General features: G+C 36.8%; 1 protein-coding gene across 4 annotated transcripts in view; it reads right to left on the bottom strand.

The window, feature by feature from the left end:
• LOC127411810 (polypeptide N-acetylgalactosaminyltransferase 2-like) overlaps nucleotides 1-12478 on the bottom strand; it is a 144820-nt gene that overhangs the window by 43602 nt on the left and 88740 nt on the right. For all 4 annotated transcript variants that reach the window (XR_007892345.1, XM_051647608.1, XM_051647610.1 and 1 more), the window contains exon 3: nucleotides 10940-11093. Coding sequence is in view for 3 of the 4 variants with exons in the window: in XM_051647608.1 (XP_051503568.1) it covers nucleotides 10940-11093 (154 nt within the window). In the remaining variant the exon portion in view is untranslated. The remainder of the gene's footprint in view (nucleotides 1-10939; nucleotides 11094-12478) is intronic.

Here is a 12478-nt window from a genome sequence, read left to right as displayed (position 1 = left end):
TTGAGCGATGTAGACAGGCGGGCTTCATTACATTTATCGATGATTGGGAAGGTTAATGTTATTAAAATGAACTGTATTCCAAAATTGGAAGTCGGTGGGAGCACCCTCAATTTGGGAGTGGTGCGAGGAGATGGGAAGGGTGGCAGTCTTCGAAGAGGTAACATGTAGAAGGCTGGGGATATGGGATTCTTTTATTGGGAAATGGGGTAGATATTTGATGTTTTTGGGGGGCTCTCGCAGTGGGTCTGTGGAGAGAGAGGTATAGTTTAGAGTTGTATGTTTATTATAGGTGTATGTGTGTGTGTGTGTATATATATATATATATATATATATATATATACATACATACATACAGTGGTGTGAAAAAGTGTTTGCCCCCTTCCTGATTTCTTATTTTTTTGCATGTTTGTCACACTTAAATGTTTCAGATCATCAAACAAGTTTAAATATTAGTCAAAGATAACACAAGTAAACACAAAATGCAGTTTTTAAATGAAGGTTGTTATTATTAAGGGAAAACAAAATCCAAACCTACATGGCCCTGTGTGAAAAAGTGATTGCCCCCTAAACCTAATAACTGGTTGGGCCACCCTTAGCAGCAACAACTGCAATCAAGCGTTTGCAATAACTTGCAATGAGTCTTTTACAGCGCTGTGGAGGAATTTTGGCCCACTCATCTTTGCAGAATTGTTGTAATTCAGCCACACTGGAGGGTTTTCGAGCATGAACTGCCTTTTTAAGGTCATACCACAGCATCTCAATAGGATTCAGGTCAGGACTTTGACTAGGCCACTCCAAAGTCTTCATTTTGTTTTTCTTCAGCCATTCAGAGGTGGACTTGCTGGTGTGTTTTGGATCATTGTCCTGCTGCAGAACCCAAGTTCGCTTCAGCTTGAGGTCACGAACAGATGGCCGGACATTCTCCTTCAGGATTTTTTGGTAGACAGCAGAATTCATGGTTCCATTTATCACAGCAAGTCTTCCAGGTCCTGAAGCAGCAAAACAGCCCCAGACCATCACACTACCACCACCATATTTTACTGTTGGTATGATGTTCTTTTTCTGAAATGCGGTGTTACTTTTACGCCAGATGTAATGGGACACACACCTTCCAAAAAGTTCAACTTTTGTCTCGTCAGTTCACAGAGTATTTTCCCAAAAGTCTTGGGGATCATCAAGATGTTTTCTGGCAAAAATGAGACGAGCCTTAATGTTCTTTTTGCTCAGCAGTGGTTTTCATCTTGTAACTCTGCCATGCAGGCCATTTTTGCCCAGTCTCTTTCTTATGGTGGAGTCATGAACACTGACCTTAACTGAGGCAAGTGAGGCCTGCAGTTCTTTGGATGTTGTTGTGGGGTCTTTTGTGACCTCTTGGATGAGTCGTCGCTGCGCTCTTGGGGTAATTTTGGTCTGCCGGCCACTCCTGGGAAGGTTCACCACTGTTCCATGTTACTGTGGTTCTCTGGAGTCCCAAAGCTTTAGAAATGGCTTTATAACCTTTTCCAGACTGATAGATCTCAGTTACTTTCTTTCTCATTTGTTCCTGAATTTCTTTGGATCTCGGCATGATGTCTAGCTTTTGAAGATCTTTTGGTCTACTTCACTTTGTCAGGCAGGTCCTATTTAAGTGATTTCTTGATTGAGAACAGGTGTGGCAGTAATCAGGCCTGGGTGTGGCTAGAGAAATTGAACTCAGGTGTGAAAAACCACAGTTAAGTTATGTTTTAACAGGTGGGGCAAACACTTTTTCACACAGGGCCATGTAGGTTTGGATTTTGTTTTCCCTTAATAATAACAACCTTCATTTAAAAACTGCATTTTGTGTTTACTTGTGTTATCTTTGACTAATATTTAAACTTGTTTGATGATCTGAAACATTTAAGTGTGACAAACATGCAAAAAAATAAGAAATCAGGAAGGGGGCAAACACTTTTTCACACCACTGTGTGTATATATATATATATATATATATATATATATATATATATATATGATTCAACATTAACTCCCACTACTTCCCCGCCCCAATCAAGAACCCCACCCGACCCCAAACGAACATCCCAGTGGTCTTACATAAGTACACACATTTACAGAGAATAAAATAATAAATAAATAAAATAAAATAAAATAAAATAAATAAATAAATATATATATATATCTTTGTTTTGAAAATTAATAAAAGTGTTAATCACAAAAAAGAAAGCTTTTTTTATGATTTAGATTATGATAAATTATGAGACTCTCAGCCTAAGGAACTGCTGAAAAAAAACAAAAAAAAACTTGAGCCAAACATTTACTTTTTTTTTCTTAGTTTTCTGATTTTACATTATACATCTCTGGGTGTAAATAAGGTAGCTCCAAAAATTGTTTTTGTTTTGTTCCCAATCAAGTCACCTGTTACTGAGTCAAATTTTGTGTTGATATGACAAAGCAATCAAAATACAAAAATTATTTATTCTAGTGTCCAAAAGCCTTTCCAAACAAACAGAAACATAATAATTGTACATAAGAACTAATTACACATGCAAATACAACAACTAAAGCAGGGGTATTCAATTAAAGTTCCAAGAGGCCCGGTCTCTACGTTTCCTTCACAGCAAAGGTCCAGATAATAATATGTAACTTACACTGTTTCAGTAGTCATATGGCTATGAAATTATATAATATACATTAATATAAATAGTTTTTATAACTTGCCATGTTGGCAGCAATAGTACTTTGTAAAGAAATAAAAAAATAAATCCTAAACGGTCAAAATAATCTCAAACCTGGGCAGGGACTATGACATTAGGGGCCCAAAGACAGCCAAAGTATTGGAGTCTGAGGGATCTTCTACCAAAAGATTAAAATATTTCATCTAGACTTCATCAGTCGAGGGCACTTGGATATACAGTGAATATTAAAAGATAAGATCAACATTAAGTTTTGAAGCTGAATGACAGCAGTCCAGTGTTTGTGTTTAAATATTTTTACATTCAGAATATACTGTATGTGTATGGGACACAGGATGCCATTTGACGGATAACAAATACTGTATGGGGGTTCAGGGGTGTCCCGAGAGAAAATGTATAAAAAAAAATTAAAAGTCTGACATGACCATTTTTATAATTTCCTTCAAGTTAGAATCTACAAACAAACAAACAAATGTACATAACAGTAAAGCATTAAAATACCATTTACTTAAATTAAGTATAAATAGGCTTTCCTTGCCATCCATGCCATGATGACATCTGATTAATTTTCACAAAATTAGAACAAAAATTTGTTTATTATAAAAAAGGCTCCTAACATGCTGATTAAGCTAAATTTAGATAGAAAAAACGTCCTAACACAAACCTGACTTAGCTGAACTGTCTGAATCGCATCAGACAGATGAAGATAGTTTCACTTCGCTTCATTTTTGTTTTCTACAGTGTGTTTAAGCGAAAGATGGCAGTATCTGTAGTGGGGTCTCTATTACTATTGTTAAAATAACCGCGCCTGCAACTACGTACAGTAAATCAGGCTTTTTGCGGTGCCTCATGTCTATAACTGGGAGAGAGGCAATGAGCGGAGAGCAGGAATAAGCGCATGGCACTGGACGAGCTTTAATCCCGCTCTAGAGAGAAATATTTCTCTCTAGTGCTGAATGCTCTATTCCCGCTCTGCGTGTATACACATATGCCTACACAATCACTTAGCATGGTGTCGGATAACTAGCACAAAGTTTTAGATCTCGTCCGGATTGAATTGTCCTTCGGTCCAGATCTGGATATTATATACGTCCGCATATTGAGTACCCCTGGACTTAAGATATGATCTCTCTCCAAAGCATGCAGGCACGAGTAACAAGATCTCATTCAGTTCCATTCTATGTCATTTAAGCCCTCATTGAGTCTGTGTTATATACTTGGCGTCATCTCCTGGTGGCCATATGTAATTAGTGAACAATCCTCTCTGCCCATATTTGGATGACTTCCACCTCTAGTTGCAGCGATCTGAATCCTAATACGATTGGTTTATCATTCCATGACACTGGACAACGTACATCATTTCCGGTTAAGTTATCCGATTCAGGAAAGCTAACGTGTTTCTAGCCTTGCACATTATGTGCTCTGTACATGTTGTGCTTCATGTGGATTACCTAATAATCTATGCATCTCATTATGTTGTGTATGGGCTCGTTTTAACCGGAATTTCCTCCTCTAAGCAATGGTATGTAATGTTTTGTTTATTTTGCATGACGTTATCAAAAACATGGCTTATAAGCAACACCTGTTTACATGTAACATGCATTTCAAGGACATGTACTAGCTACTACTCGCTATATTTTTGTCTGCGAGTAAAACAATAGGCTGGTTGTATTCTATTCTTGGAGAGCTTTCCAACGACATTTGACACATGGGTATTTGATCAGTTTGATGTTTTTACCAATTACAATAACATGTACAATGCCAAATTATGAATAAATGATCAAAACGGAACACTTCTGATTTGTCTGCAAATTTCAAATGACTTGTTTAGTTTTGGTCATAATGCCTGCATGTATTGTAAAGTACAGCTAAGCTTTCAAACAATACCTATTTTGTGTTGGACAAGACTGTAGTTATTAATATTTTGATAATTATTTTTCTCAGCGGGCACATCAACAATCTGAGCTCAAAGGGTTAATGTACATTAGTTATTGTATATTGTACAGTATATCACTGTGTACTGTAATATATTAGCCTGGCATTAACATGAGTTGAAAATGGCTACAAATTCTTAATTAAGGAATATCTCTTTTTAAAGCTGAGTGTGAGTAATTTGTTTACTTTTTTAATTGTTACCAAGCTAATTTGCTAAATGAATTAATCAGAAGACTTAATGGGGTGTGAGAAATTCAATACACAAATTGTGGAAAATTACATTTTGTAGTTTTGACGAGAATTGACTGCACTAATTGTTAAATGCATTTCAATGAACCCACATTAACATTTTAAAATACAGCCGCTAAAGGAGTCACAGCAAATTTGGCATCTTTCTCCAATTTTTTTTTAGTTTTGACGAGAATTGACCGCACTGCACACATTTTTAAATGCATTTCAATTAACACATATTTACATTTTTAAATAAAGCTGCTAAAGGAGTCACAGCAAATTTGGCATCTTTCTTCTAACTACCGTAATCCATCTTCTCCATTTTGGAAAGCTGTGGAAACTTTAGTTTTTTTATAGTGTATTTATTTCTATACACTATTAAGTCTACAATAACATCTGCTGGTCTCCCTTTTAACCTCTATATGCCTGCTGCACTGTTTTCCTTGCTATTGTTTACTTCCGCATTCCAAACCCCAGAATGTAATAAGGGCCCATCTTTTGGTCAAATCAGGATATGAACTTAACATCTTGTTCTTTCTCAGATCAGTCACATGCTATATTTCCAAACACACATCTATTTACAATGGCATTAAAACTCCAACCAAATCACATACTGCCCTATAGAAGCCATCAACAACGTTTACGTGCTGTGCCAGTAACATTCCCTGCCAAATGACTAAAACAAATGTCCAGTTGACATGACATTGCGACATCAAGCGGAGCCCAAGAAAAACCATGCATACTTGGTACACTATGTATGCACACATTTACCAACAAGGACATTCACAAATAAAATTGTGTTTTTAACTTTGTATGAAGAAAATATGGTCCATAAGGCACTCTGTCAAATTTCTATACATAATGCACCTTTATGATGGACATTTACAATGCATATCACGGTAACAACTGCTTCACTGGTTCTCCTTTATTTAAACTAATTGTATATATACACAATTATTTAAACTAATTGTATATATACACAGTGTTTACTTTTCACTTTCTAGTAATCTATCATTTTCTTTTTTCCTTTTTAATGATACAGAACATTCATGGTGATGGGCAGACAAAACATTTCACTGCAATTGAATTAATGCGTATGTGACGAATAACACTTTGAACTTTGAGGACCTGGATGAATCAAATACGGTCACAAAAGGGGAAAAATGGAAAATAGAACTGGACAGCGTGGACAAGAAACAAATCTTAATGGCACAGTCAGTGTAGTAGTCACACAACATTAGGTAATATGTGGCTCATGTAGACTTCAGTTGATGACTTCATGAATGCTCTGGCAATTGCAATGGTGGGTAAAACTGTGTGATATTCTCAAAAGCCAGAAAGGCACAGGACAAGGCATACAGTTATCCTTCTGAAAGAGAATGCCTGAGCACAGGCAGTTTAGAGGGATTTTGAAAATGGCAGGCCTTTAATAGTCATGCTCAAGAGGTGAAGTAATAAAAGATGAACAGATGTCCCTGTAGATTAATTTAGTATCTCCAAAAAACCCACTGAAAAGGATGTTCTCATCATTCAAGGATCCGTTACCAGCTTACTGTTACAAATATCAGCTACCGGGCATCTAAAACAGCAGAACAATTTACCATAGATGAATTCAAAAATAAACAACTTAAAGCAACTTTTTATGGTGAGTTGTTGATTTGTTTAAATCACAATATATTTTTTAAGCCACTTTGCCTGGTAGTTAAAGAGTACTTGAATTCCTTGTAGTATGGGCTGGGTTTTTTTTAAATAGTAACAAACATCCAACTCTTAAATTGTACTTTCACATCCCAGGTGGGAACTGAATGGCTTGAGGTCAGGAACTTTGAAGTGTCCAAGCAGCTTACTGCTGTACGATATAAACAACAGTCACGCCAACAATGAACATTTCTTCCTGTAACCACAAATCACAGAGATACCATTTTTTATTTTGTCAAAATATTGTATTGTATTTTTTTACAAAACTTTTAAGACCAAGCTCATCATGTGCGATGGGAGGGTAATTTCCTTAGAGGGCAGCATCTTCCGAGCAGCCTGTTTATGTTGAACAGAGAACGGACAAGTGGGCTGCCCTCCTCCTTGACAAGCCTTCCTGCATGTCAACAGTAAATCAGTGAGTCCTGTGAGCCCAGCCCAGCACTGCAAGCCTAGCCATGGAAACAACAGTGGAACACAGCACTCGCTGGCCAACCAAAACCAACCACATCTTTACTCTACATGCTGGGCTCTTCAAAACACCTGTAATGATTGCTTAGGAGTGATGTTATGAGAGACCAAAGTGACAGGACCACAGACAGTGGCAATGGCTTCTGTAGTGAATGTTTGTGGATTGTATTCTAACTCAATCACCTGGACTGTCAGTGATTCTCCATAAACCTTTTAAAAGACCAATGAATGCAATGTCGAAAAAGGTTATTTAACTGCCTGCACTTTTGTGGGCATACTATTGGACATACAATGGGTACAAATTATTTTGACACTATGCCTTAATTAGTGTCAATTTTCTTATAGCAGAAAACACTTTAAGCAAATAATTTCACCAAAAGAAGTTTGTTAGGTTTCAAATTATAAAACAATAGATATAATGTTCAAAATAAAGGCAAAAAGTGTTTGGATACTTTGTAGTTATTACAATGTGGAAAATGTGTTTATTGTGTTAATTAAACAGGTCTTGAAATACTCCTTTTTTTTAAATAATTTTATTATTATTCCTGAGGTCAACTGATAATATAAGTAACGTTTTTTTTTCTTTCTTTCTTTTTTTTTTTTTTTTTTCAACAAAACAGACATTTTGCAACCTATCTCTGGCCCTCTGTCTGAAACTCTCAGTTTTGGTCTAAAAACCTCCTTTAAACTTCAACGTAAACGCCCACTGTTATGATTGGCTAACATCATGCAGCCTCTCAAATACAGCCATACTTGAAACTCAATTGGAAGAGAATGAATAAACTCCACAAAATTATAATACTAAATGTCAGGGTTTACACATAATACACATCCAACACATTGCACCCAAATATATGAAACTCATCACTTACTGTAAGCGCAGCATTGCCATAAACTATTAAACAGTCATGACATTTATTTATTTTTTCTCCCCTTTTCTCCCCAATTTGGAACGTCCAATTCCCAATGCGCTCCAAGTCCTCGTGGTGGCGTAGGGACTCACCTCAATCCGAGTGGCGGAGGACGAATCTTAGTTGCCTCGTCTTCCGAGACCGTCAATCCGTGCATCTTATCACGTGGCTTGATGAGCGCATTACCGCGGAGGCGTAGCGCATGTGGAGGCTTCATGCTATTCTCCACGGCATCCATGCACAACTCACCACGTGCCCCACCGAGAGCAAGAACCACATTATAGTGACCACAAGGAGGTTACCCCATGTGACTCTACCCTCCCTAGCAACCGGGCCAATTTGGTTGCCTAGGAGACCTGGTTGGAGTCACTCAGCCTGCCTTGGATTCGAACTCGCGACTCGCTGGGTGGTAGTCAGCGTCTTTACTCGCTGAGCTACCCTGGCCCCCAAACAGTCATGAATTAATGGGCCCCCTACTGACGTAGGGAAGCTGAAGAATTAGAGAACAAGTTGTTTTTACAGCTTGGTTTCAATAAATGCTTTTATTGCATTGGGGATTAAGTTCTGAAATTTACAGTTTTTATAGTAGAAAGACCTCATGTCAAAATATCAAGGACATTTTGATTCCTCCTGACATAACCCCTTTAATGTGATGAACTACATCTGGGGGTTGACTTCATACATCCACTAAATATTACTTTTGGGGCCAGTTTGTTAAAAGTAGTGGCAAAAATGGTGCAAAAAAACCATTTTTGTAGTGTAGTGTAGCTAGTTCTAAGAAAAGATCTAACGTCATTTGTTTACATATGCCAACTGGTGGTGTGATATTACTGCAATTATACTTTAGTGTGAATTAAGCATCCAAAAGTACCCAAATATTATTTGGGGCCACTGCATGATTAAACCCTAAAAATTATACTTGCCCAAACAAGGTACGGAACAACTCAAATTTCCAAACTGTCAGTGACATAAAATGATACATTTATAGATTTTTTGAAAACTGGAGCCTTTGATATTTTGGCAACTCATCAGCATTAAAATAACCAGAGCAATTTTCTGTACTCCGTCTAACATCACACCCTAAAAAAAGAACACTAATTCATCATAGGGCAGTGCTAACTCTTAGACAACAGCAGGCTGTGGGACCAATTTATGTTCGTAAGACGTACCAAACCACCATTGCATTTACATCAGCCTTCTGAAATAAAAATAAATTTTCTGAGAAGAGGTTGTGAAGATATCTAGGCTGCCTGAATCCCGACAAAGGCGGTTACATTCTCTGGTCATAATAACACATAAGTAACATGAGTGTTTGATAGAAACCTCATGCAATCGATACAGTCTAAGCTAATGTAAAGATGTTACATTCAGGGGACCAGATAGCATTTATAAAGATCCTGAAGCTTTTTGAAAAAAGGATTAAGCCATGTTCAGGTGCATTATACAGGTAGACTTGTGTAAATACACTGTAATTGGTACAGCACTTCATGAGCTTTAAAAAGGTATTTTTCCCTTTATGTACACTTATTTTATGTTAGTTATAATTTTCCAAAAGCCACAAGAGTTTGACTGGTACTGTAGAGCTGATGAGATTCAGTACAGCAAAAAGCACTGTGTGTTTGCATCTATGACGATCTCCATTGCCCATCTTAACTACTAATTTACTTTCCTCTTACACTACTAATTTACTTTCCTTACGTCTCTACTTATACACATTCAAGTCAACCAGATGATTCAGTACTGTGAATCCTGCCTTGACATCTATGACAAACATGTAAGCCTCAAACACAGTCTGCTGTTTCGCCAATTCAAGGACACTTTGAGAGACAGAAGGATGAAGATGAGCCTCTAAATGAAAAAAACTGACTGATTTGCAGGGTGGTTAAGGAGGATGTGCTTTCATTGTGCAGTGTAAGCATCTCCTGGTTAAAAGGCAGGCCTCTCTTTGGGATAAAATCAGCCAAAATTAATTTGTACAATTAATTTCTGATTCGGATAAAGCACTGACACTCTGTTCATCACATTCATAATTTCTTGAAGAGTAAGGCTACATAATAAGTACACTATAATAATTAGATATATTAGGTAATGGAGAAAAGTTACACAATATGTTGTGTAATATAAAAAAAGCAAGTAAAAGTGCATTTCAGCCTTGAAGCTGCAGTTCAATATTAGTAAAGAAAAAAATCCCATTCATCTTCTCCATAGAGAAATGTATTAAACCTTTCAAGACATATCTACCATGAGCTCTGAGGTGAAGCAATGATATATGCTTCTGTAGAAGCCACAAGTCAGAGTTAGTTCAACTTTATTTAAAAAAAAATGTTTAGTTGCTGAATTCCTGTGAAGAAATACACTACCCATAATCCTGAATAGAACAGCAACAATCCACTTGCATGAGGCAGTCCAAATTACGTAATCAAATTGGTCTTCTTCACTCTTAAACTACTTAAATGTTAAAATATATCTGAATATTTTGCTAAAAATTAGTAAAATCTAGTTTTCATACTTATAAAAAAAAAAAAACTACAAATAAACAGTTGTACATTGTACCCTTGTTTTAATTCAATTGTGTCTTTCACAATGCTTTATAGCATTGTAGTACATTCCCTCATAAAAATATATTAAGTGCACAGTCTTTTACCTTTGTCTTTATTTTATTTATTTTTTTGCAAGTTCAGTACACTTTTTTTGCTTCAAATAAAATAAATGTATATTGTGACTCATCACAGAGCTGATTGGTTTGGTTCAAGTCTTACAACTCTTAAGAGCAGAATTTTTTTTAATGCTTATGGAGAAAAAGGATTGGAAAATACTTCAGAAACAAAGTATTTTCGATCACTTTCGTGCTCTATAGACTGCAGAAACAAAAATGAACACCATTCTAATTAGAATTTGTGTATAGTGGGCCTTTATGAAATATTCAGCTATGATAGTAACTTGAAAGGAGTTGAGCTGAAAGATCCACACCAGATTTTTAGAACATCAAGTTACTGAAAGCCAAAAGTGTGGACAGGGACTTACTGGTCATGTCTTGTGTCAGGGATGCTGCGGTCCATTCTGAGTTTGTCACTCTCAACCTGGTTGAACTTGTTGCGGGCATAGGGATCCTGCCCTGGCCTCACTACAGTCGCTCCCACGTACAGATCCTGGTCAAAGTCCTGCCACCTAACCTTCCCTGAAAAATAAACAAATTATGGATATCAGGAGTACACAAGACACCTGGATCACGAATTTGTAACATAATAATAATAAAAAAGCCCAAAAAATGTTGTAATTCTTGCAATTGCTTTATTTTCAAGAGAAAAAGCTTCGATTTTTACTCACACAAATCTAATACGGAGAATTGACTACTGTAACATATGGTTAGACTAGTTTCCATTTTAAATGTGGAACTATCAATTTATCAATCACTTTATGTCTGCAACTTCATAAGCCACCTTTATCATTCAATATATCACCAAGGATAAAGTTCCACACTATAATACACAGAACAAAGAAAGTACGTGTGTTCTTGAAAAAATCATGTTTCTGAGAGGCATCTCTCTGAGCGAAGCTTTCAAGATAAACACCTCAAAAGCACTGCTGTCCATTATTACATTATAAATCACAGCTGCCAAAAGGGACGTGAAATTTGCTGGCTACAGATATTTATTTTGTAAATTATAAATCAGGTGAATCTGTCACTGGGGACATTTGCCAAATGATAATATGAGGAAATTTGCCAAAAGGAGCCAGTCTATTATGGACTGGTTTAAATGATTTCCTAACCACAAGCTCCAATTTTTTCTCAAAGAAAATAGCTATTTTCACAGTTAATAAAATATGCATTTCTCTTCACTATATTACATCCTGTACAGCTGAAATCAGCTTGCTTTACAATCTCGCTTGTGCATGATTTTGTGCATCCTACAACTACAAAAGATCACCCTTGAATCTAAACATTGCCAATCACAAATTTCAAGTCCACGTGAGGTGCCTTGACGAACACTGTTCGATTTGGTGTTTTGAAATATTTCTTACTGAAACAGGAAGTGGAACTATTTTAAAAATAGCCAATAGGCTTTATTTTACAAGCACAAACGCACACAGCATATCGCGGCCTTTGCTTATGAGGAAAAGACAGCGAGAAACTGAGAAACAAGCAAGTAAAAGATATTATATCCATGTTTAAAATCACAATACACAAAGCATAAAGAATAAAAGACACTTAAGCTGTATATCTCAAGAAACCTCCAACTGTACAAGAAATATAGATAATCTCCAGCATCTTTCCTCGCATCCAGCTCCCGCGTTGGTGCGTCCCATTCAGAAGTGATCATCCCTATGTGATTCTTATTGGAAATCTTGTTTGGAATAACACTACAGCATTGATTGTACTCCCTTCGAAGTGCCTAGCGAAGACATGATGAGCACTAGTTAGGCCACAGTCAGACGCGCTGAGCAGTTGTAGGCGGAGGGTGTGTTCTCGTTCTAGAAAGCATTTGATTGGACATTGTTTCTCAACCTCTATGTGATGTCATAGATGTTCTTGAATCTTTTTAGCTGAGAGACTGGAGATTT

This window comes from Myxocyprinus asiaticus, chromosome 21 (genome assembly GCF_019703515.2).
Source record: "Myxocyprinus asiaticus isolate MX2 ecotype Aquarium Trade chromosome 21, UBuf_Myxa_2, whole genome shotgun sequence".
NCBI lineage: Eukaryota > Metazoa > Chordata > Actinopteri > Cypriniformes > Catostomidae > Myxocyprinus > Myxocyprinus asiaticus.
Note: the sequence above shows the minus strand (reverse complement) of the source record. Positions and strands in the feature narration are given on the sequence as shown.